We start from the raw sequence: 27,146 nt of genomic DNA, 5'->3' as shown, positions 1-27,146 counted from the left end.
AGGGTTTAGAGCTGTTGTGCATAGGGTCGCTATGAGTCAGAAACGACTCGACGGCACATAACAACAACAACAACAAAGCCATTCCTCGGTAGGTAGGTTGGTGCTGGAGACCAGTTTGAACGTCATCTACAGGAGCTGGTTCTACAGAGGCTGGGATTGGTGAGCACTTGGGTGGAATGTTGATTCCCTAAGGAAAGTGAGGCCATGCATGTGATAAGGCCTCCTATTTAAAAACTCTTGTTGGTGGGTGGCATGGCTACCAGTTTGAAAGGGTGATTTTAATCTGCAGCCCTTAGGCCTGGTTTAAATTGCTTTTTGTCAAACATTCTTCTAAGTGGTCTAGCACTGGTCTGTGCATTGCCGTACAGAGGTAATTCGTGGTTGCTGTGATGCTAAACACTGTGACACTGATGTGTCAAGTGTGATAACGGTTACCCATGGTGGACAGTGTTTGGTGGAGCTTCCAATTAAAACAAGCTTGGAAGCAGGAGTGGAAGCCACTTCAGAAATAGCTTGCCTCCGGAAACTCTACAAATAGTGCTCAAGTCTTTAAGTCATAGGGTCACTCTGCATCACCTACGACTGGACAGCACTTAACAATAACAGACAAGCCATTCCTCAGGTTTTCATCATAGTGGTATTATTTAGGGAGTTCCGGTGGCATCGTCCAGAGGGAGCGGTGCTGCTAACCCAAAGGTTGTGCCTCTCTAGGGGTTCGGATCCACTAGCTGCTCCAATGGGGAAGAAAAGGGCAGTCTCCTCCTCTGCAATTTAGAGCTTCTGAAAACCTGCAGGAGGGTCAACCAGGAGTCTGTTCTGCCTGCAACAATGAGTTGAGTTGATAAGATGTGTGTCTTTTTGTGACTAACTCTGTTTCTTGAACATGACCCTAACAACCACAAGATCCCAGTCATCATCTCCCACAGAGCTTAAACATTAACATGAGTCGTTATTGTTATGTGCCGTCGCGTAGCCTGCAACTCATAGCGACCTTATGTACAACAGCTCTAAACCCTGCTCCGTCCTGTGTGAATCTCACAGTCTCCAACACACCCACCCCAACTACCCCAGTCACTGAATCAATCCATCTCATTAAGGGTCTTCTTCTCCTGCACTGCCCCTCCACCTTCCCAAGTATGACGTCCCTCTCTAAGGACTGGTCCCTCCTTGCTACATGTCCAAAGTATGTCAGAAAAAGCTTCAGAATCCTTGACTCTAAGGAGCAGCCTGGTCTCACCCTCTCTAGGATGAACCAGTTTGTTCTCCTTGCAGTCTGTGATATATTCAATACTCCAGCACTGCAGCTCAAAGGCATCGATTCTCCTTCTATCATCCCCAGTCATTGACCAGATCTCAGATGCATAGCAAGTGATTGTGAAGACCATGACCTGTATTAGGCGCACCTTAGTCTCCAGACTGAGAAGAAAGAGAAATGATAAAAGTCTTCCTGGCTGTTCCTACTGTACTACCTCCAAACAACTACCCTGTCAGTGACCTTGAAGTCCCTTCTTGATGTTGATATCTTCTTCTCAGAGCATGACTGTTTTAGGAGAAGAGTACTGAATGTACCATGGACTGCCAAGAAAACAAATAGATTCATCCTAGAGAGGATTAAACCAGGCTGCTCCTTGGAGGCAAGGATTCTGGGGCTTCGCCTGACATACTTTGGACATGTTGTAAGGAGAGACAGGTCTTTAGAGAGGGACATCATGCTGGGCAGAATGGAGGGACAGCGCAGGAGGGTAAGACCCTTTATGAGGTGGATTGATTCAGTGACTGGGGTAATCGGGATGGGTGTGTCAGAGGCAATGAGATTGGCACAGGATAGAGCAGGGTTTAGGGCTGTTGTACATAGGGTCGCTATGAGTCGCAAACGACTCGACGGCACATAACAACAACAACAACAACTTTATTTTATCACATGTGCATTTGGTTATTGTTTTCCTTCTATATAACTTTATCCACCAGTTTGAAAAATTACTTAAAAAAAACTTAGCCATAAACAGTTCTCTCATGTTCTAGCACAGTTGCTAACTTGAGTATTTAAAAAAAAAAAAAATCTCAAAACAACTATGAGATATCATCTAACCCTTGTAAGAATAGCAAAATTTAGCATAGCAAACAACTGATAGGGGTGAGCTTGTGGAGAAACTAGAACCCTTATTCACCGTTGGTGGGAGTAAAATGGTGCAAACACTATGTATGGCGCTTTGTCAAGAAGTTGGAAATAGAAATACCATTTGACCCAGCAATTCCACTACTGGGAATATACCCTAAAGAAACCAGAACTGCCACCCAAGCAGATGCATACACGCTTATGTTTATTGCAGCTTTGTTCACAATAGCAAAGAGTTGGAAACAACCCAAGTGCCCATCGACAAACGAATGTATAAAGCTGTGGTATATTCACATAATGGAATATTATGCAGCACAGAAAAACAAAGAATTGACAAAATATTATACAAAATGGGTGACCATGGAGGACATTATGCTAAGTGAAATGTCTCAGTCGCAAAAGGACAAATACTGCCTAATGCCACTGCTATAAAAGAGCACTGACATGGGGGTTGGGGAAAACTAAGAAAAGAGAGAATGCATAATGTGCACAGCACTGAAACAGATGAGGAAGAGAACTGTATAGAAGGAATATATGATTAGGTGTTATTGGCATGACAAGAGTCCAGAATAAGCTACATAGTAAAGTGGTTGGGCAGGGTGGCTGTGTAACAATGAAAGAATTTTTTTTCCAAAGAAAAAAGCTAACTGGGCGGGATGAGGGGCGGAAGGAAAATGTGCAACAATGAATGAATGGAAATCCAAGTTCTCTACGAACTTTCATTAAAATCTCAATTTAAAAAAATATCTAACATCTGTGCTCGCTTCGGCAGCACGTATACTAAAATTGGAACGATACAGAGAAGATTAGTATGTCCCCTGCGCAAGGATGACACGCAAATTCGTGAAACGTCCCATATTTTTTTCAGTAAAGATTCAGAGCCATGGAAACCCAAAGCAGAGTCACCTAAATAGGAACTGATTCAACAGAAAAAAAAATCTAACTTCTATAATATTTGGGTGCCAGGAAGGGAGTAGGGAGACTAAACATATCATCAGGTTTGTCATCTGAGTCCCTCTTATTCCTTTTTCAGGTAGGTTTTGTGTGTATGTGTGTCATATCTCTTAAATTATGAACTGGAGTACAAAATCTGTGTATCTTTCTTTTTCCCACGGTGTTTAACACAACATTTGACATATAGTCGATTCTTAATTTGCTATTGAGTAAATACATGAATGAAAATGTGACCAAATGAATCTGTGAATGAAATGTCTGCATTAACGAGTGAAGAAATAAATTGATAAGGAAAATTAATAATCGTAAAATCCAGTAAAATGCGTGAATGTTGGTAAATGTTTTGTATAATCAGTCAAGATGTAGCATCTCTCCTGAACTGTGTTTATGTGATTAATTTGTACCTTCTGTAAGGAAGGGAAGCTCATTCCAGTCCTTTTGCATTTTAACACTATTTCTAAATGAGCAGAGCCCTAATTAATGACGTTTTCGAGAAGCTTCATTTTTATCTGACTAGCAGAGCTGCAATATAGATTTTTCCTTCAGAAGTAATTCTCCCTCCCCTTCTTGTGATTATATTAACATTCTGTGGAAACGCTGAGTTCCTCAACATTTGTCATGATTTGCATAAGTAAAGGATTCAATAGCAAATGAAAATAAGATGTGTTTGAATGACATTTATAAAGCTTCATAAAAGTAATGACTTCAGCTCTTTCCTATAAAATCAAAATCTTTCTTTTTTTCCTAAGGCATCATTCAACGCAGGTATTACTGAAAGGAATAATTTGAAATGCTGTAACAAAGCAGCAGAATGATTTCTTATCCAAACTGCAGTATTTCCATCAGAGGTTTGGTTTAAAAAGGAGAAAGAAAATGTAAAAAACCTTTTTCTATTTGATTTTCATAGTTTGAGCCTTGTTTGAGTTTTTCAATGTATTTTATTTTGAGTAAAAGACGTACAGCATGAAAATCATCTTTTTTAAAGGTCCTTTTTATTGAAAACTAACTCTGTGTCAATGTCACTTATTATTCTAATCGTTAGACAAGGAAGGAGTTTCTGTCCCGCCCAAGAAAGCATCTGGACTCATGTTGTAACCAGAAGAAGAATTAATTCGACTGCCTGCCACTGCAAGTCAATCCTTGAGTGGAGACAAGGGTTGAGTCTTTTAAAGGCACTTCATTCAGACCCTGGTGCTCTGGGAGAAAATAGCAGTATGGATGCCTTCAAGACCATTTGATGGCATTTTTCAATCAAGCCAGGATTGTTAAGAGTGTTGTCAAAGGGTTCAGGAGGTCTGGAAGGGGAGGGCCCAAGGGTCTAATGTGGTTTGTTCCACAATATCTCTCCCCAGGGTGGTTGTCAGACACCTAGTGTTTGAGTTCTGATGTAGATAGTTACCAAATTTCCTTGTTGATGGTGCTTTCCTCATGTAATTTCTTAGGTGTGTTTTTTCTTTTGGTTGGGTTTGTTGGGTTTTTAAAAAAACTTTATGTGTGTGTGTGTGTGTGTGTGTGTGTGTGATCAAATCGAATCTGACTGGTACAGGAGGAGATTGCCCCTCCTTCTCCTGCAGAGCATCTGGTGGATTCGAACTGCACACCTTTGAAATTGTAGTGCAGCTTCCTGCCACTAGATGGCCAGAGCTCCTGGTTGGGTTTGTTTGTTGGGGTTTTTTTTAAATATCAGGGTGACTCAATCTTTAGTTCCTGAAATAACAGTTTCACAAACTAACTAATCAATCTGGTCAAAGGAATTTATACAGACAACATTTTCCATTTTCTTAAACTTTAAAACTATGAGCAATCAGGTTAAAGAACCTCATACAGACAACGTTTACTATTATTTTAAATTTATAAACTATGTCTGAGTTTCTGAGGCCATCATTCCCCATCAACTGGTATTGCAATCTTATTTCTAGACGATTTTAGGACATTGGTTTTATGTGAAAACTATTAGCTTGTTCGTTTGTAAAAGTACTTAAGAGTTGAATGTGGGTTTACGGGCTTATTGTGATTGTTCCCTTCAATCAAGTACAATTCATAGTGAGTCAATGTACAGCATTTCTGAACCCTGCCGTATCTGCACAAGCTCTGACTGGAGCCTATTGCTGCAATCACTGCATCAATGTACCTCATTGAGGGTCTTCCTCTCTTTCCCTCAATCCTTCAACTTTCCAAGTATGATGCCTTTTCCAAGGAATAGCCCCTCCTGACACACATGCTCAAAGCATGTGAGATGAAGCTTCATCACCTTGCCTGTATGGAGTACTCTGGCTACACCTTCTTCAAGACATATCGATTTGTTCATCTGGTGGTCCATGGATAATCAGTGCTCTTCTCCAATACAATAACTCAAAGGCATCAATTCTTCTTCTGTCATCCTCACTCAGTGTCCAGCTCTCAGATGTAAGTGATTATAAAAACCATGACTTGAATCAGCACAATCTAGGCTTCAAACTAGCATCATTGCTCCTTAGTACTTTGGATAAGTTCTTGACAGTCAACATTAGATGTCATCAAGTTAAGTGCAACTCATAGTGACCCTACAAACAACAGATACATATAAGCCTTTATGTGCACCCATAATTAGAATGTAAATAAGAACTCAGTCCTATCCTGTGCCATTGTCATAACCTCTAACACAGTCAAGCTGATTGCTGCAGTGACTGTCTCAGTACAAGAAATGCTTTGAGCCTTTTCTCCTTTTTCTCACTTTTATTAAAAAAATTAGCTTATTTAAAGGCAAATGAGATTCATCCTGGAGAGGGTTAAACCAGGCTGCTCCTTGCAGGCAAGGATTCTGGGGCTTTGTCTGACATACTTTGGACATGTTGTAAGGAGGGAGAGGTCCTTGGAGAGGGACATCATGCTTGGGAGGGTGGAGGGATGGCCCAGGAGGGGAAGACCCTCTATGAGGTGGATTGATTCAGTGACTGGGGTAATCAGGATGGGTGTCAGAAGCAGTGCGATTGGCACAGGATAGAGCAGAGTTTAGGGCTGTTGTACAGAGGGTCACTATGAGTCACAAGTGACTCAACGGCACATAACAACAACAACAAAGGCAAATGAGGGTTAGGAACCTATATTAAAAAACCAGCATGCAAGGGAATTTAAAAACTCACTTTTTAGCTAACAATTTTGCTGGATTAAAGTGGTGTTTTTTTTTCTTCATTTCTATAGACTTGTTAGATTAATAAAACACTTTCAGAATCTATTGGTTCAATGACTGGGCCTATTTGTGAGACCCTATCTGGGGCTGCTGGTGGCTGCAGCTATAACTGGCTTCCGCTTGCTAATAATCCTCAGTACTTTATGATCTTCACTTAGGGAATTTTTAAGGTTCTAACTACTTTACTGGCAGGAGTTTATCTTTTTTGTATTTTAACCATCAGTGTGTTCTCCTTTTCATACTGTAATTATGGGTGCACATAAAGGCATTTATATGTACAGGATTTTATCTTAACTTTCCAGACTTTTGACAAAACAATTCAAATTTTAAGATGTAAAATAATTTCAAGAGCTGCTTAACAGCTACCCTTCTCTTGAATCAAGATTATATGTTTCTTCAGCTTCAATTTGAAACATGAACGTGAGTAATTAATTGACAATCTGTTCCAGCCAGCATTTGGCCTAGTTTTGACTGCTCCAATTGAATTTCTCGGATGATTCCTTCCACACACATACTTATTTTATTCCTTTGTAGTCCATCAAGTGAGGTCCATGTGGATAGTCACCATTTGTGTTTTTTAAAGAAAGTATTTGCAATGAACACATCATTGATTGTACAAAATTCAATCATTTGATCTCAGGCCTCTTCTCTGTCATCAAGTCCATGTTTTCTGACTACCTTCTTTGTTTTCCATTTTTGCCCATGCTTGTCCATACCAGCTTGCCTAGAATGTCAATCTTTATGTGTTCCATTTTATTTTTTACAACTTCTAATTTTCCTAGATTCTTACTTTGTACGTTCTACGTTCTAATTGTCGACGGCTCTTTCCAGTTGGTCCTCGTCTTTTTTGAGTGCCTTCCAATTTAAGTGTTCTACCTCCAGAACTATGTCTAATAGTCCCTCTATTGTTCACAGGATTTCTGAAGGCCAGTTATTTCAGAAGTGGAGGTCCAATCTTACTTCTTAGTCTATCTTAATCTGGAACCTGTCCACCATACATGACCCTGTTTCCACTTGAAATATTGTTCAACATTGTAACAGCCTGAAAGCTACTCCAGTGTAGCAAATTTCAGAAAGTGCTGTGGTCATAAGACCACATAACCAAGCACACATATACATATCCAAGCTATAAAGTAAGCAGCTGAAAAGATTGAAATTAAAATAGTCCCTATAGTTCTCAGCTGAATTAAACTTAAGTTTCTATAGTTCTCAGCTAAGTTAATTTTTAAAGCCCCACACCCAGGTATCCAGGGCAACAGTATTTCAAGAATAGCTAGCAGAAAGGCAGAACAAACAAGCTCAACTGATAACCCATGTGCCTTTGTTTCCCGACGGATAACCAATGTATCTTGTGCTTTTCCACTGCCCTGGAGTTTGAACTCACTGTATACTTAAGAATTTATGACACCACTCTATAGTTAAAGATCTATCTAACTGCTACATGTGCTACGTGACTGCCGCAAGTGCTACGTGCAACAATGCTGTGTAAACCCTGAGCGAACACTGAACCAATGAATTCAAATTGTGCTTTCATCACCCAATGAGAAGCTGATACTCAGTTGTATCCCCCTAAAGTGTATAAAAAAACCCAACTTTGTCTGCTCTCGGTCGGCTCCTTTGTCTCCTGCGAGAGATAAGGGTCGGCCCGGAGCTCCGCAATAAACCTCTTATCTCTTGCTGTTGCATCAAGCCGGTGTCTTGGAGTCTTGGGTCTTCGCCGTCCACTCGGGACAGAACAGGACCAGCGGTTTGGGGGTCCTTCACAGCAACATGCAGATCGTCACCTCTGTACAACAAACGGACAAGAGCAACACCCAGCCATAAGAGCAAACCATAAAGACAAGCAAGCATACAGATATCATGCTGTGGGTAGCTTCTGTCTGTCTGCTCCTTCATGATGTAGGCAGTTTCCAGGCCAGTCCAGGTCTCCTCTGTTTTGGTGCACGTGTAGATTAGCTAAACTGCCAGAATCTGCTCTTCTTATCAGCAGCAGCAAAGGCCATCAGCAGTTGTGTTCTGAATGTTTCATTCTTCTCTTTGGCCCCCTTTGCCCAGACTTAACAAACACCACTTCCTAAACAACATGCCTCTGGAAACTCTATGAAGTTTGATAAATGTCGATAGCTCTAGAAAGGCTTGAGTTCAGACCTTTTGTTCATAGAGTGATTAAGAGTCGTGCTCGACTGGAAGGTAATCAACAACAACAACGGTGGCTTTAACAATATGAAATTATTGTCTGAGTCTATTTATTATTATTATTATCTGGTGAACTCTGGTGGCATAATGGTAAAAGGCAGGGGTTTAAAATTTACCATCAGCTGGGCAATTTCCTTCTATCCCATAAACAGCCCTGGAAAAGCCACTGGCGGGTCAGCTGTGAGTCAGTCCCGTTTTAACAGCACATAACAACAGCGATCGTTCTGAAGATCAGAAATCTGAAATGAGGCTCCCTGGGCAAAAGTCAAGGTGTTAACAGGCCTACAGCCCTCCTGTAGGTACTTAACCTGTAGGTACTTAACCAGTTGCGGTTAAGTACCACCATGTCTGGAACCAACTCCTAAGTTGCCCTCCAGTGGGTTTTCAGAGACGGTAAGTCTTCAGGGAGGACGTTTCCCATCTTTTTCACAAGTAGCAGCCAGTAGATTTGAACTTCTTATATTTGGATGGTCAGTGCAGCTCCTTACCACTAAGATGCCTTAGTTCCCTCCAAAGGCTCTCAGGAAGAATTTATTCCCTTGCTTTTGTCCAGCTTCTAGAAGCTTCCATTGCTCCTTTTTCTACCTTCAATCTCAAAACTAGAGCAAGTTCAACTCAGGCTCTGATTTCTCTGTTTCTCTTTTGATTCTACCTAATTTTTAAAAATAAAAAACATGTTTTTAAAGGACATTTATGATTACATTGGGTCTACTTGAATGACTCCAACTAATCTTACTATAAAGTCAACTGATAATCAAATTGAATGCTGTTCTATCTGCAACTTCCATTCTCCTTTGTGGTCATGTTGTCTTTTTTGAGGGCTTTAGAATGTGGACGTTTTTGGAGTAGGGTTGGGTGGATATGAAGGTGGGAGGGTAGGAAAAAGAGGAAGCATTCTTCTGCCTTCTGTCTATGTAAACTGGAGATCCCGGGTTGCATTGGATTTGAGGGTAAAACAAATACAGGTACCACATCCATCCTAATAGATACTTCTAGGGGTCCTTTTCTACATACAGCTCATCAGGAAATTCGATGACCTCTGCCTACACCTATGCCCTCAAATTCCTTCTCAGTCTGCACTGGGAGTCTTCCTCCCTCGGGCAATTTACATATGCTAATGAAGAAGCCCTGCTATCTGAGCGAATATCTACTGTGCCTCTGGCTTTCTGCACAAGCGATGCTTATGTTTGGGGTACAGCCAGGAGCAGGCTACCTGACTTCATACTTGTCTTTCTACGCTATTTCCCCCAGGCTGTGACACACATGTGTTGAAAGGCTTGGGTAGGAGGACTATCTGAATGACCTCTATTGTTCCCCACTCAGAATAACTCCCCTAAACCTTCTAATATAGCAACCCAAACACTGATAAGCCCTGTGTTTATAAGCAAAGTGGTTTCCATTCTTTCTCTCCTGAGAATTGTTTTCCAAAGATCCTGATCTGTTGTGAACATAAACCTGTTTGTTCCTCCCTCCCTGCCCTCCAGACAGGCTTGAAGTCTTGAACAAAAATTAGACTGCAAGCTGAACCTGTTTTTCCAACCTTATTAGAGGAGATTGAATTAATCATACATGATCCATTATCAACATTGGTCCATGCAAGATTCCTACTGCTTTTTTGTGACAATACTTTCTTGAATAACCCTTCTGAAATGTTTTACAATATTTTCCGGTTACTTGTTTTTTATTGGGTGTTTATTAATGTTTTTGAATGTTACTAATTTAAAATTACTATTGTGTTTCATATCTTACTTTGTGGGGGTTTTTTGCACTCTCTAGGATTTATTAAAATTATGATGTAGAAACATTCATTTTAAGGTTATTGTTAGACATTCAAATAGAGATTTCACATACGTTACATAAAAACTTCAGAAAATGGCAAAACTCTAAATATTCATTTGTTGTTGTTGTTGTTGCTGTTGTTGTTATGTGCCATCGAGTCGCTTGCGACTCATAGTGACCTTATGTGCAACAGCCGTAAACTCTGCTCTGTCCTGTGCCAATCGCACTGTCTCTGACACTTCTACCCCAATTATCCCAGTCATTGAATCAATCCACCTCATAGAGGGCCTTCCTCTCCTGCGCTGTCCCTCCACCCTCCCAAGCATGATGTCCTTCTCCAAGGACCAGTCTCTCCTCACAACATGTCGAAAGTATGTTAGATGTAGCCTCAGAATCCTTGCCTCCAAGGAGCCACCTGGTTTAACCCTTTCCAGGACCAATCTGTTTGTTTTCCTAGCAGTCCACGGTATTCTCAATACTCTTCTCCAGCACCACAGCTCAAAGGCATCAATTCTCCTTCTATCCTCCTTGGTCATTGTCCAACTCTCTGATGCACAACAAGTGATTGTGAAGACCATGGCCTGTATCAGATGCACCTTAGTCTCCAGAGAGGCACCATTGCTCTTCAGTACTTTGGAGAGATTCCTAACAGAAGACTTTCCCATGGCAATGCGCCTTTTAATTTCCTGGCTGCTGGTGCCAAGAGTGTTGACTGTGGAGCCAAGCAAACTAAAGCTGTGTACAATCTCAATCTCTTCACCATCCATCCTGATGCTGCCAATTTGTCCAGTGGTGAGAATCTTTGTCTTCTCTATGTACAACAGAACACATGTAGATAACAGAAAGGACAACTGAGGTTGAGCTTTCAAGTATGGAAATACAAAGGAAGAGGAACAGTTGTAACCAGACACTAGTGACTGGGACATGGAATGTGAGAACCATGAATGTAGGAAAATTAGATCTTGTTAAGGAAGAAATGGAGTGCATAAATATTGAGATACTAGGCATTGGTGAGATGAGATGGACTGGCATGGGGCATTTTGAGTCAGATGATCATATGATATATTACTCTGGAGATGAAAAGGTGAGGAAAAATGGAGTTGCTTTCATAGTTAAAAAAGTCATTGCTAGATCTATCAATAACCAGAGCCAAGGAAGAGGATATAGAAGATTTTTACCAACTTTTACAATCGGAGATCGATCGAATATTCATTTGGGTACCATAAACACATAGATTAGGAACCATCGTGGCCTAATGATTAAACCTTTAGATGTTAATCAAATACTTCTAGTGGCTCTATGTGAGAAAGAAAATATGCTTCCATAAAGTTTAACACCGCTGATAATATGTTCCTTTCTTCTTTTTTTATTTATTTTATTTTATTATTAATTTTTTTATATTTTAATGACAGTTTATAAAGAACTTCGATTTCCATTCATTCATTGTTGCATATTTTACTTTGTTTCTTATCTCTTTTCCCTAAACCCTGTGTTTCTATTATGCACATTTTAATCCTGATGTTGTTTTAACCAGTGTTTGTGGGTAAACTGTTTTAGCTGGTTGTTTGTGGGTTGGTTTTTTTTCCCAGTGGAGTGGATGCAGATCCCTTCTAACAATGCAGCCTGATCAAGATGCATACAAGTCACTGTTTGTCGTCAGGATAAATGTGTGAAGATATAGACCAGGGTTAAATATTCTGGGTCCTGGAATATGTACGTACACGAGTTAATTCTATCCATGTTTCCACCAAAATGGGAGGAAGTTCTGTAGAATCTTACTCTCGGTTTATCTTCGTTATGATCACAATTTCTACTTCTCTGCTGCTGCAATAGCAATAAAGTGATATCTCCTTATTTTGTTAAATTTCATTTTTACATGACTGTTGATTTTGAAGATTTCTTCTTTAAGTAGCCTATTCATATCCTTAGTATATTTTCCAATTGACTGTGTGCAGGACGATTTGCAGGAATTTTTTGTGTATTCTAGAAAGTGGTTTTAGACTTTGTTAATATCTTCACCTATTCTCACAATCATCTATTCATTTTGTTCACAGTGTATTTCATGAAATAGAAAAAAAAATCTCCAATTTTGATCTCACCAGACTGATGTTACAATTTTCCTTATGGCTTAACCTTTTGAAGCTTTGTTTAAAAAGTGCTTCCCTATCCTTAGAGCACAAAGATAATCTTCTATGCACTTTTATTAACTATAGTTTCCTCTTTCGAATTTAAGTCTTTACCCCAAATCCACCTTTGAACATACTTATAAGTAAGCAGATACTTTGCCACCATCTGGTGAGCTAGTTATTCTAACACAATATATCAAACAATGTCTTCCCCCCCCCCCCACACACACACACACGATACACGCAGGGTATCTCTTTGATCCTATAGTAAAACTCATGTATCTAGGTGCCCATCACTGAGCTCTGTCACATCCTATTGGTGAACTTGTCAGTGCTTATGTCAATACCATACTTGTTTTACTATTTTTTAAAAAAATATATGCTATGTCTTGTTGTTGTTGTTATGTGCCATTGAGTCATTTGGAACTCATAGCGACCCTGTGTACAATAAGCCCTAAACTCTGTTCTGTCCTGTGCCAATCGCACTGTCTCTGACACACCCATCCCGATTACCCCCGTCACTGAATCAGTCCACCTCATAGAGGGCCTTCCCCTCCTGCTCCTGCCCTCCACCCTCCCAAGCATGATGCCCCTCTCCAAGGACAGGTCCCTCCTTACAACATGTCCAAAATATGTCAGATGAAGCCTGTTGTTGTTTGTTGTTTAATGCCGTCGAGTCGTAGACAACTCATAGCGACCCTATGAACGAACAGCCTGAGCACTGTTCGTACATAGATAGAGTTTCCGGAGGCAAGCCATTTCGGAAGTGGATGCCGCTCCTGCTTCCAGGCTTGATTTAGTCGGGAAGCTCCAGCCAACACTGTCCATCATGGGTGCCCATTACCACGATTGGCACATCACTGTCACAGGCTCAGATGAAGCCTAGTTAGGCCAAATCTGCAAACAGCAAGTGTTCCTCACGACTTCATTTTTTAACATTTCTTTTGCTAAACATATGATTTCCGTGTTGTTGTTGTTGTGTACCATAGAGTCAGAACTGACCCATAGCTGACCATCTGGGAGGTTTTCAGAGGCTGTTAACTGCACAGGAGGAGACTGCCCATCCTCTACCTGCAGAGTAGCTGGTGGCCTCCAACTGCTGCCTTTGGGATTGCAGTGTAGCTTCCTGCCTGTTGTTTCTCGTGGGTGGAGCCAAAGGAAGACTAGCAAAGCAGAATGTAAATCCAGAAAGGCTAGAGCTTGCTCAGGCTACTAGGCCCAAGGAACTCCAGAACATCTGCTTTTATTAGCATTCAGAAACAAAGAAACAGTTCACAGAGAAAAGGAAACTTTTTTTTTTATAATACCAAAACATTTATTGCATAACTAAACTGTGGAATTCTTAAGATGAACTGGATGCTGCAACAGCTGCCCGTTGGGGTTTCGGTGTTGTTCCTTCACGGAATCCATGCCTGAATCTGCATAAACGATCTTTAGGTGCCTCATGCGACCAGTACTTCGCCTTTTAGCCTTGGCACTCCAATTATTTTCTCTTGCGCTTGGCGGGGTAGCCACACTTGCCACAGGTGGACTTCTGGAGGTGGTAGACCTTGGAGCCACAGCGGCGGCACAGCGTGTGCGTCTTATTGCGACGCTTTCCAAACAATGACGTTCCCTTCGTCATCTCGCTTTTGCTGCCTCGACCAAAGAGCGAGAAATGGAAACTTTAAGGATTACTTCATAAGGCCCAAACAGGCTGGGTACACAGATAGACAAAAGACATACATTCAAGCAAGACTTCTTTGTGCTTTCTTACATTTGCAACAACCTTATTAAGAGCAGGAACATTTGCTTCTACTCTCAAAAGAATGAGTGTCTCAAGATGTATGAGAACTGCTTTCAGTCCTCTTTCTCAGAGCACCTCATGATAGCTGCTTGCAATCTTCCTTCTGAAGACACCTCTATGTGCAAGACAGACAGCCACGTCCCCAAGATACAGCACCTTACATTCTATTGCCCCTTACACTGCCTCTCGGCCACCAGAGTCTCCAGACTGACATCATTGCTCTTCAGTACTTTGGTAATGAGGTTCCTACCAGCAGACTTTCCCAATGCAATTCGTCTTTTAACTTCATGGCTGCTGTTGCCAAAAGTGTTGATTATGGAGCCAAATGAACTGAAGCTGTTTACAATTTCAATCTCTTCACCATCCATCACGATGCTGCCAAAGATTCTCACCACTGGGGTTTTTTGTGGTGTTTTGGTTTGTTGTTTTATTTAAGTTCATAAGAATTTTTTTTCCTTTTACTATTTTGTTTGTGTGTACTGTCAAATTGGATCTGACTGTCACAGGAGGAGATTACCCCTCCTTCTCCAGCAGAGCATCTGGTGGATTTGAACCATACACTTCTGGGATTGTACTAGGATTTTCTTTCTTTCTTTCTGATTTTATTTTTTTACATTTTTTATTATTATTATTTATGTGTGTACCATCAAATCGGATCTGACTGCTACAAGAGGCGATTGTTCCTCCTCCTTCAGCAGAGCATCTGGTGAGGATTCTATTTTTAAAAGGTCCTATTAATCTATTCATCCTGTCCTGGTTGTAGGATTTTGGTTATGCTTGGAAGTCTATTCATACCATGGATTAGAGCTTCTAGACTTGTTCCTAGTTTTTCCTCTAATAAATGTTAGAGACTTTTGTTTCATTCCTAGGACCCTGATCTACCTTGGGTTGATTCTTATGTGTGCTGTGAGATGTGGGTCTTGCTTCAGTTTTCTGCAGACAGTTGTGGAATTTGGCTAGCACCATATGTCTTGAGAAGCTGTCATTTCCTCATTTAATTGATTTCATTTTCTTGTCAAAGATTAGTTGACAATAGGTAGATGGGTTGATTTCTGGGTTCTTGATTCTATTCCATTGATCCACGTGTCTGTCACTGCACTAGTCCCATGCTGTCTTCATAACTGTGACTGTGTAGTAGGTTCTGAGTCAGGAAATACGTTGCCTTCTACCTTGCTTTTCTCTTTAGTAGTGCTTTGTATGAATATTGATAATATCTTGTCACCTCCAACATTGTACATCACGATGTTGTTATTGTTGTTGTTAGATGCCGTAGTGTCACCTGCAACTCATCACGACCCCATGTACAACAGCTCTGAATTCTGTTGTATTCTGAGCCAGTCTTACTGAGTCCTACACACCTCGTCCCATTGCCCCAGTTATCATGTCAATCCATTTCATCCAAGGTCACCCTCTCATGCGCTGCCCCTCCACCCTTCGGAGAATGATATTCTTCTCCAAAGACTGGTCCCTCCTGGCCGCATGGCCAAAGTTTGTGAAACAGAGTTTCAAAATCCTACCCTCTAAGGAGAAACTTGGTTTCACCCTCTCCGAGGCATAACTTTTTGTTCTCCTGGTGATCCATGGTATTATGTTCAGTAGTGTTCTTGAGTACCACAACTCAAAGGCATCAATTCTTCTCCTGTCATTCTTGTCCAGCTCTCCCAGTTATTGTCCAGCTCTCTGGTGCATGGCATGTAATTGCAAAGACCATGGTGCACCTTAGTATCAATATTGACTTTATTACTCCTCAGCACTTGGGAGAGGTCTCTGACAGCAGACTTCCCTGATACAATCCCAAAGGCATGTTGTGGAAATCCACCAGAGCTCTGCTGGTCTAGTGGTAAGAAACTGCAGTGAAATCCAAAGACAGTGGGGTTTGAATCTATGAGCTGCTCCACGGGAGAAGTATGGACAACCTCTTCCCATTGGATTTACAGTCTAGGAAAATCCACTGGAGGGTCAGCTATGGGTCATTTCCAACACAAAGGCCCACAACAACAATCATTTATATCCAGGAGCCCTGCTTGTGTATATATCTATTTTGAGCTACAAAATGAATGGTTAGCCATTTACATCTGCTTCAGTGGAGGAAAAAAAGGGACAACTTAGTAAAAATTTCATGTTTCAGAAATCTGTTGTTGTTGTTGTTGTTGTTGTGCGCTGTCAAGTCAGAACCAATCCATAGCTGACCCTCCCGTGGGTTCTCAGAGGCAGTTAATCCAATGGGAGGAAGTTGCCCATCCTTTGGGGAGCAGCTGGTGGGTTTGAACCTTGTGTCTTTGGAATTGCACTCCAGCTTCTTATGAATAGGCCACCAGAATCTCCTTTGTGCAACAGATTGTTGTTGTTGGTGGTGGTGGTGGTGTTGTGTACCGTTGGGTTGGAACCAACTCATAGCTGACCTTCCAGCAGGTTTTCAGAGGCAATCACACGGGAGGAGATTTTGAACCTCATACCTTCATGATTGCAGTGCAGCTTTTTGCCACCAGGCCACCAAAGCAGTGTTTTACACTCTGTTATGCATGGGGTCATTATGTCATTGGAATCACTCAGTGATACTAACAACAACATAATCTTTATTAAATTCTAAAAATTTTATTGTACTACTTTACTAAGAAAATGTGTGCATAGGTTGGTGTTGTTATGTGCCATCTAATCGCCTGCAACTCATAGTGACTTTATGTACAACAACCCTACACCCTGCTCTATCCTGTGCCAGTCTCACTGCCTCCGACACACCTACCCCCATTACCCCAGTAACTGAATCAATCCATCTCTTCTCATTGAGGGTCTTCCTTTCCTGCACGGTCCCTCCACCCTCCATGCATGACATCCCTTTCCAAGGACTGAACCCTTCTTGCAACATGTCCAAATGATGTCAGACAAAGCTTCAGAATCCCTACCTCCAAGGAGCAGCCTGGTTTCATCCTCTCAAGGATAAACCTGTTTGTTCTCCTAGCAGTCCATGGTATATTCAATACTCTTCTCCAGCAACACAGCTCAAAAGCATCAATTCTTCTATCATCCCTAGTCACTGTCCAACTCTCTGCACAGTAAGTGATTGCAAAGACCATGGCCTGTATCAGGCACACTGGAGTCTCCATGCTGACATCATTCTGTGCATAAGAAGGTGAATCTAAAAAGCATATTTTCATTATGGAGACAATCCTACAGTGTTTTTCTCCTTTAAGCCATCATTAATGAAGTATGTTGACTGACTTCCCCCCTGATGTTTAGCTTTACTTAGAGTCACAGAACACACCCCATGTGATCATGACACACTGCGCTCAGTTATCTCATATTTTCTATTATTTCCTTTACTGCCATAAGTAAAGTTGATCTATAGGGGGGTTTGCTGATATTTTTTTTATCTGACTCAAAAATCAATATTTCCTTAGCTTCATAAAATGATCTCAGAAGCTTTTGCTTTTTTTCCTCATTTCCTATCACTCCTTTAATATTTGGTAGAAATTATTTGGAAAATTATCTAAGCCTAGAGTATTTTGAAGGACGAGAATATCCACTCTCTTTTCAATTTCCTTTGTATTTTGAGTTCTGTGTCTTATGTCCTGGACCACCTTGTTTAGAAATCAAATCCTCTGCTTTTCATAAGTCAATTCCTAAACCCCTTTCTTCCTCCCTTCAAGATGTCTATGTGTATATCATACACTATGTTATTGCTATTGGGACTATTTCCATGCTTCTCCATCAATGGACAAACTAAAGTCATAGATATGTAATCTGCATGCTATTTGTAACTCTGTTTTACCTAAAATGGAAAATACATCCAAGGCCCTCAGACTTGTTTTTCATTGTTTTTGGTGAAACATTCTTCTAGGTCTTACAGCCCTGGTGGGTCCACTTGCCATACAGGGGTAATTCGTGCTTGCTGTGAAGCTGAACACTGTGACACTGATATGTCAAATGCGAGAGTGCTTAGCCATGGTGGATAGTGTTTGGTGGAGCTCCCCTAATAAAACAAGCTTGGAAGCAGGAGTGGCCATCCACTTCCTTAATAGCTTGCCTCTGGAAACCCTGCGAACCTGGACAAAGGATGAAAGTTATACAAGTGTCCAGGTCTTTCATTCACACGGTCGCTGTAAATTTCCTATGACTCAATGGCACTTAACAACAACAACAGTTTGCAAAACTAGACAGGGAGCTCCGGTGGCCTAGTGGCAAGAAGCTTCACTGCTATCCCAAAGGCATGTGTTTCAAAACCCCCAGCTGTTCCACAGGAGAAGGATGGGCAATCTCCTCCTGTGCAATTAACTGCTTCTGAAAACCCATCAGAGGATCAGCTATGGGTCGGTTCTGACTCTAAACAACAAGATAGCATATACTGCCATTGTCTCTGCCCCTCACTTTTTCCTTTTGAATATAAAGAGAAAATTTAAATGTCTGTACATAGATAGATCATGCTTTGTACAAACACTGTTTTTACCATCAAACCACCTACCTCTTCTATGCAAGCATCTGCCTCTTCACCACACAAATTAATATCATTATTCATTCAAACAGAGAGAGCTCATTATCCAGTGGTCTATTCAGACCTCTCACTCATCCGTGAGTCTCAATCTTACTCCTAACGTGCCTCTTCAGCAAACTCATATTAGGAAGCCATTAGTGGTCAGATATAGGAGGTGTTTTAATGAAAGGAACGGCCTTGACTGGGGAATCCCAATCCCATGTTAGCTGTGGGACTTTGGAAAAGCTGTCTAACCCTTTTGAGACTCAGTTTATCATCTGTAACATGAAGCCAGTGGCATCTAAAGAGCCGATGAGAGGATGCGTGTAGTGTCCGGTAGACAGTCGGAGCCGGCTTCCTGGAAATTTCTATGTCTTCCATGACTGGTCCCACAGTTCTTTGTTTCTGATTACAGGTGATTACGCCCGATGGACGTGGCAAGAACCGAGCTAAGTGGGGTCTGCTGAAGAACATCCAGGCTGCCCTCCAAAAACACTTCTGAATCCCTCCCAGAGCAAGTAACAGCCTCTCAGAGACACACACAAAACAGAGATATGGAGACACACACACTTATTTTTCCCACCACACTTTTCAGTGAGATTGTAGATGAATATTCCTTGAGACCTCTGAACCATTCCAAGAGAAGTCTTCTAAGAGTGAATAAAAAAAAATGCTGGGCTCTTGTGGATTGCATTTTTGTTAAATATAACAAGACTAAGATACAGTCACCAAGTCTATATGCTTCGTGTGCTCAGGTCTGGGAAATCAGTCGAGGGCTTGCACCAACCCTCTGGGTGGTCAAGAGAGCCCTTTACTTGCAAGGAGGGCTCTTCATTTGCATTTGGGCCCTGAATGAATTTATTGTGGGTCTGTGGACAGTTTGAAGGAGGACTCATTAGACACCAGTGTATTTTCAAATGACATAGCCCACATTATTAGAATGCTCCTCCTTCTTATTGACTTTGAATTTACCTTTCCACCACTTTACCTCATGCTCTAAATTATCCAAGGATGAGAGCAATGGCTCTTTCATCCACTCCTTCTGGACCTTTGAGTAAAGGCCAAGGCTCCTTTAGCTCTATGATTCTTTCAAGCAAGACTTGAAAAAAATGCTAGTTATGTGTCCATTCCATCCTTACTAAATTCAGCCTGGCCCCTGTTGTTGTTGTTGTGTGCCGTTGAGTCGCCTGTGACTCATAGTGACCCTGTGTACAACAGCCCTAAACTCTGCCCTATCCTGTGCCAATCTCACCATCTCCCACACAACTGCCCCCATTATTACCCCAGCCACTGAATCAATCCATCTCATCAAGGGTCTTCCCCTCCTGCGCTGTCCCTCCAACCTCCCAAGCATGACGTCTCTCTCCAAGGACTGGTCCCTCCTTGAAAGTATGTCAGATGAAGCTTCAGAATCCTTGACTCCAAGGAGCACTCCGGCTTCACTTTCTCCAGGACAAACCTGTTCGTTGTCCTAGCAGTCCATGGTATAGTCGATACTCTTCTCCAGCACCACAGCTCAAAGGCATCAATTCTCCTTCTATCATCTCTAGTCATTGTGGCCTCTAGACAGCATAAAATCCCAGATTTCTTATCTCCCAGGCTCCCACCTGCCTAGCACAACCATCCCTTAAATGCAACTTTATTTCTGCCTTGACATATCTACTCATTTTTCAAGGCTTGGGGCAACCATTTTGCCTGAGAAGTCTTGGCTACCTCTCCATATGAGGATGATGATATTTCACTCCTCCTCTAGGTCCCCACCAAACAGGGGCACCTTTCCTCACCTCTGCTTCCCAGAGGGGTATTCCATCTTGAGACACTTTAGAGCTTGTATTGATTCTCAGACTCTAGGGCTGAGAAGGCATCTCATTCTCCTTTGTACCCTCTGAGCCTGACACCAAGAGGCGTGTATTGGCGAGCTCTGGTGGCCTCATGGCAAGAAGCTGCACTGCAATTCCTGAGGTGCACGGTTCGAGTCCACCAAATGCTCTGCTGGAGAAGGAGGTACAATCTCCTCCTGTACCAGTCAGATCTTATTTGATGGTACAAATACAAATAATAATTTTTTTTTAAAAAAAGAGGCATGTATATGTATTACATTTTAGTAGGAAGTAAAGAACTGCTACCATACTTAAGAGTAGGTACTGATGGGGACAGGCAGTCACTGGCCTGCATCTCCTTTAATTCTGCCCTTTTATGAGTGAGTAACTGCTCAGTGACTTCGCTTTTCGCAGAAATCAGTGTCAGTCAGAAAAGACTCATTCCCCGTGATTGACCCCAAGTGAAGATCTTCTCACAATCTGAGAAAACAAAGCTAAAAAGATTCCTGACTCTCTTCCCAACGTATTGTAAGGAGGGATACTCCCAGAGAGCTTCATTATGATTCCATTACCATAAATGACGGCTTGGTTCCACCGGCAGATTTGCTATTACCATATAATCATTTCGGTAATGGGCTTTGGAATAATCATTAACATGAGGATACAATTAAATGACACGCCGGCAGGGATTTTATTACCGATAAGCTGAAATATAAAACTTTTAAAAAAATAGAGCTATAGGACTAGTGTGTGATCTCTAATGGCAAGAAGCTGCACTGCAGTCCCAAAGGCATGTGGTTCGAATACACCCACTGTTCCATGGGAGAAGGATGGGCATTCTCCTTCCACATGATTAAATGCCTCTGAAAACTGACCAAAGGGTCAGCTATGGGTCGGTATCCAGTCATACAGCCTGGAAAGTTCCTTTCACGACAACATGACTAGTACATGACAAGAGCTCACTACTCCACTCTGCTCCAGCACCACAGCTCAAAGGCATCAACTCTTCTCTTCACCCTAGTCATTGCCCAGCTCTTTGACACAAAGCAAAGTGATTGCAAAGACCATGGCCTATATCAGGCACACCTTAGTCTCCAGAGTGACACCATTGCTCTTCAGTACCCTGGAGAGGTCCCTAACAGCAGACTTTCATGTACATATGTTTGTATACCTTTCTAAAACTTTTAAGTACTCTGACCTTGTAATGTGCTTTCACATGCACCACTGCAATTGAATCAAGGTCCAAATAAGACAATCAGAATTAAGTGAGCTACAGCACCCTAATTTCTCTTTTATAGAAAGCACAGGAACTTTGAGTCAATGACCAAGACAGTTTGCTGAGTATTCCAAGAAGCCTGCTTAATAAGTACCTGAGCCATTCTGCTGGATGAAAGGAATTTCTTAATGCTTAGAGCCTTCTGCCCATTCAATGATCCCCAGAGTTATGACTCATGGAGAGTTCCCTGCCCTCGAAGATTCTCAGAGACGTTAAAAATGGACCAGGAGGCACCAGTTCTAATACAAGCTCTTTATTGGCATGCTGTATGACGTGGAACCAGTTCTTCCTATGTTATGGTACTGGCTTCATTTGCCTGTCTATACAATGATAAGATGTGCTTAGAGAGGGGATCGTCAATAGAATAGCTCCCTTAGGGATGGTTCAAATGCAGTGGTGCATGTAAAAGCATGTTACAGGTCAAAATATTTAAAAGCTTCAAGTTTTATAAAGGGGGGTGGTGTATACAAACATATGTACATGAAAATCTGCTGTTGGGGACCTCTCCAGGGTGTTGAAGAGCAATGGTGTCACTCTGGAGACTAAGGTGCACCTGATGCAGGCCATGGTCTTTGCAATCACTTGCTATGCGTCAGAGAGTTGGGCAATGGCTAGGGAGGATAGAAGAGGAATTGATGCCTTTGAGCTGTGGTGCTGGAGAAGAGTATTGAGGGTACCATGGACTGCCAAGAAAACAAAGAGATTCATCCTGGAGAGGGTTAAACGAGGCTGCTTCTTGGAAGAAAGGATTCTAAGACTTCATCTGACATACTTTGGACACGTTGTAAGGAGGGACAGGTCCTTGGAGAGGGACATCATGCTTGGGAGGGTGGAGGGACAGTGCAGGAGGGGAAGACCCTCTATGAGGTGGATTGATTCAGTGACTGGGGTAATCAGGGTGAGTGTGCCGGAGACAGTGCGATTGGCACAAGACAGAACAAGATTTAGGGCTGTTGTACATAGGGTTGCTATGAGTGGCAACAACTCGACAGCAGTAGTGAGGTGCCATCACCTACGACATATTTTACGAACAACAGATCTGAACCTTGCCCCGTCCTGAGCCATCATCACCGTCTCTGACATGATGAAGTCCACTGTTAAAATCACTGTGTCAGTTCATCTCATTGAGAGTCTTCCTCTCTTGCTCTGAATCTCCATTTCCCCCCAACAGTTGTCTGTTTCTTTGCCCCTCTTGATCACATGTGAGATGAAGGTTCAACATCCTGGCCTTTAATGAGCACCCTGGTTTCACTTCCTCCAAGACAAATCTGCAATCCATGGTACATTAAATACAACTCAAAGGTATTGATTCTCTTCTGCTCTGCCTTATTCAGTGTTCAACTTTCAGATACATACAAAGCAGTGAAAATGCTTTATCTTGCTCCTTAGTCTTTACAGTTATGCCCTTACTCTTTAGTACATTGACAGTAGATTTTCCTTTTTTTATCTTTTGACTGCTGCTACCATGCATTTTGATTGTGGATCCAAATACAATGAGATCATTGACAACTTCAGTCTTTTCTCCATTGGTCATTATGTTGACTATTAATCCAAAGGTGAGGATAACTGTGTTGTTGAGGTGTAACCCATACTGAATGGCTATTGTCTTTGATCTTCTTCACGAAGGGCTTCATTTCTTCTTCACTTTCTGCAAGCAACATCAAGTCATCTGCATAAAATAGGTTCTTAATGAATCTTCTTCCAATGCTAATGCTATGTTCTTCATTTAATCCAGCTTCTCAAATGATTTACTCAGCAAACAAACTGAATAGTTATGGAAAAAGAAAATAACCCCAATGAACAGCTTTCCTGGTTATAAACCATGCAGTGTTGTTTTGACAACTGCTTAAGGTCAACATGAGCACAATTAAGTGTTCTGGAATTCCCATTTTTCTCAGTATTACCCATAATTTGCTATAATCCACACAGTCAAATAAATGTCTTTGCATAATCAATAAAACACAGGTCAGCATCTCTCAGGTTTCTCTGCTAGCAGCCGACATCCATCTGACATCAGCAATGATATACTTAATTTCACAGCCTCTTCTGAACAAAGGCAGAATTTCTGGCAGTTCGTTGTCAATGCACTGTTTCTGCCATATTTTTCATAATCAGCAAAATTTTACTTGCATTTGATATTAACGATATTGTTCTATAATTTCCACATTCTATTAGATCATCTTTTTTATCTTTCCAACAGGGAAAAAATATGGATCTCTTCTACACATTGACAAAGTAACTATCTGTCAAATATTTTCCTTTTTTTATTCATTTTAATGAAAGTTTACAGAGACTTAGGGTTTCCAGTCACTCATTGTTGCACTTTTCTCCCTGCCCACCCCCTTCCCCCAGTTCACTCTTCTCCTTAAAAAGTAAAAGAAAAATCCTTTCATTGCTATGCAATCCCTCCCCCCAAGTCCACTCCACTGCACAGCCTTCATTCTGGACTCCTGTCACGACACTAATACCTAATCATATATCCCTTTTAAACAGTTCTCTCTCTCATCTGTTTCAATGCAGTATACATAAATTTTCCATCTTTCTCAGTCTCCTCCCAACCCTGATGTCAGTCCCATTTTACAACAGTGGCACTGTGCAGTATTTGTCCTTTTGTGACTGAGATATTTCACTCAACATAATGTCCTCCAGGGTCATCCATTTTGCATATTTCATTAATTCTTTATTTTTCAATGCGGCATAGTATTCCATTGTATAAATATACCAGAGCTTCTCTATCCATCGTTTGTTGGTGGCACTTAGGTTGTTTCCAGCTCTTTGCTGTTTCAAACAAAGCAGCAATAAACATGGGTGTTCTTTCAAATATTTTAGCATAGTCTAGCGAGCACATCCAGAGGTGTATCTGTTTGCTGAAACCTGTCGATTTACATTCCATCAATTCTTGGGGCTTTGTTCTTTACCAATGCCTTCAGTGAAGTCCAACTTTTCCCTGACATACTATTGGTTCTTGATCATATACTACTTCCCGAAATAATTCAGTGTCTTTTTGGTACAGTAACTCTGCATATTCCTTCCATCTTCTTTTGATGCTTCTTTCAACATTTTTCCCATTAAATCTTTCAGTATTACAACTTGAGGTTTAAATTTGTTCCTTTCTTTCCGTTAAGGAAACATTAAGCACTTTCTTCTTCCTTAGTTTTCTGATTCCAGCTCTGCATGTTCCATTTCAATAGTGCACATTGTCTTCTCTAGCTGCCCTTTGAAATCTGTTCGGCTTTCTCACATCAGCATTTCTTCCATTTATTCTCACCATTCCACATCCTAATGCAAGTTTCATAGTTATTCTTACATCCGTTTTGCATTTTGGCCTTTTCTTTCCTGTCTTGTAATGACCTTTTTCCTGCATGGTTGACGCCCTTAAGACCTTAAGGTCATCCCACAACTCATCTTCTCATTATTGTTCAGTGCATCAAATCTATCCTTGAGATGGTTCTTAAACTCTAGTGTGATAGACTCAAGACCATATTTTTGTTCTTGTGGACTTGTTTTCATTTTCTTCAGCTTCAATTTGAACTTGCGTATGAGTTGTTGGTGATCTGTTCCAGAGTCAGTCCCGACTCTTGTTTTGACTGCTGGCATTGAGTTTCTCCATTAACTTTTTCCACAGATGTAGTCAATTTGGAAGCAGGAGTGGCATCCACTTCTAAAATATCTTGCCTCCGGAAATCCTATGAACCTGGAGAAAGTATGAAAGTCACACAAGTGTTGAGGACTTTCATTCACAGGGTCGCTATGAGTCACCTATGACTCAATGACACTTAACAACAACAGTCAGTTTTATTCCTGTGAGGTCCATGTGTATAATGCCTTATCCTTTTCAACAAAGGTATTTGTTGTGAATAAATCACTAATTGTGCAAAATTCTATCATCCTGTCTCCAGCCTCATTTCTGTCAGAAAGGCTATAACTGCCAATGTTATTTCATATGTATGTATGTCAAAATATAATCAATAGAATCATAAATATATACTTACAAATATATTCACTATGTTGAACTAGCTTATGTATGCATATTTCAACATTCCAATCAGCCTTGCAGGAAAAAGTCTGCAGCTATAGAAATAATCAATAGACGGATCTAGATGAAAACAAACAACACACTTTGCAGTGTATCAGTACAGCTGTTAGTCAAGAAAACATCTGTTTTCTTTCCTTTCTTTTAAAATTTACATTCTAGGTTTTCTCATTTGTTAAGCACATTTTTACGGCATTCTCCTGTCAGGGACCTTCCCAGAGTTTTGAGAACCAACTATGTCAGTCTAGAGACTAAGGTGCACCTGATCCAGTCCATGGTCTTCACAATTGCTTGCTATCCATCAAAGAGCTGGACAATGACTAAGGAGGCTAGAAGAAGAATTGATGCCTTTGAGCTGTGGTTCTGGAGAAGAGTCTTGAACATACCATGGGCCAAGAAGAAAACAAATAGTTCTGTCTTGGAAAGGGTGAAACCAAATTACTCCTTGAAGGCTAAGATTTTGAAGCTACATCTCATATATTTTGGGCATGTGACCAGGAGGGACCTATCCTTGGAAAAGGACATCATAAGGGCTCAGAAGGGTAGAGGGATAGCACAGAGAGGAAGACCCTGGTTGAGATGGATTGATACAGTTACTAGGAAAATGGAGGTAGGTATATTGGAGTCAGTGAGACTACCTCAGGATAGGGAATGCTTCAGAGCTGTCATTCATAGGGTCACTATGAGTCACAGACAACTCAACAGCACTCAACAACAGCAAATGACAAGCTGGGGACACTGCAAGGTCCAGGGGACATGTGATGAGTTAAACAGACATAGTCACTTTCACATACATTTTACCTCTCAATGTGATAAACAGAGACAGTGAGTGGAGTCATAAGTCAGTGCATAACTGAACACTTTGAAACGTGTTAAGAAAGAAAAGATCTTGGAGGTGAGACTATCAACTCTGAAAAGGGTGCCAGTGAAGGGCTCCTCAAAGACATTGAGTGGGAGAAGAGTCAGTGTGCTATGAGCAGAGAAGAAAGTCCTCTCAAACGGAAGGAGCAACAGGTGCCAAGTAAATGAGACAGTAAATGACTTGGCAGAATCAATAAACAGAAGTGTTACTAGAATCTAGGAGGAAAGCAGGAGAGAAGAACAGTGTGATGGCCTTAGTAGAATTTATAAGCCACACCCAGAGGTACATGGTTTGAGTCCACCAGATAGTCTGCTGGAGAAGGAGGAGTAATCTCCTCCTGTACCAGTCAGATCCGATTTGACGGTACACACACACAAAATAATAACATTAAAAAGAATTTATAAGCCACAAGAGAGGGCTGGAACGTTCTCAAGTGTGTCAGGAAGCTATTGAAAGCTGTTAAATATGGCATACCATAACCCTGTTCATATTCCAGTCGTTGTTGTTATGTACCTTTGAGTCAGAACAGATGCATAGTTGACCCTCCAGCAGGTTTTTTTT

The 27,146-nt window shown here is 41.3% G+C and overlaps 1 protein-coding gene and 1 pseudogene across 1 annotated transcript in view; one reads left to right on the top strand and one right to left on the bottom strand.

Annotated features, from left to right (window-relative positions):
- TRIM42 (tripartite motif containing 42) overlaps window positions 1-19,096 on the top strand; it is a 51,197-nt gene extending 32,101 nt beyond the window's left edge. Inside the window, exon 5 of the mRNA XM_006900342.1 lies at window positions 19,010-19,096. Coding sequence (XP_006900404.1) covers window positions 19,010-19,096 — 87 coding nt within the window. The remainder of the gene's footprint in view (window positions 1-19,009) is intronic.
- Window positions 13,683-13,964, bottom strand: LOC102868756 (annotated as a pseudogene).
- Window positions 19,097-27,146: the final 8,050 nt, after the last annotated feature.

Source organism: Elephantulus edwardii, unplaced genomic scaffold (assembly GCF_000299155.1).
Source record: "Elephantulus edwardii isolate Elephantulus edwardi_28Jun2011 unplaced genomic scaffold, EleEdw1.0 scaffold00281, whole genome shotgun sequence".
Classification (NCBI taxonomy): domain Eukaryota; kingdom Metazoa; phylum Chordata; class Mammalia; order Macroscelidea; family Macroscelididae; genus Elephantulus; species Elephantulus edwardii.
Note: the sequence above shows the minus strand (reverse complement) of the source record. Positions and strands in the feature narration are given on the sequence as shown.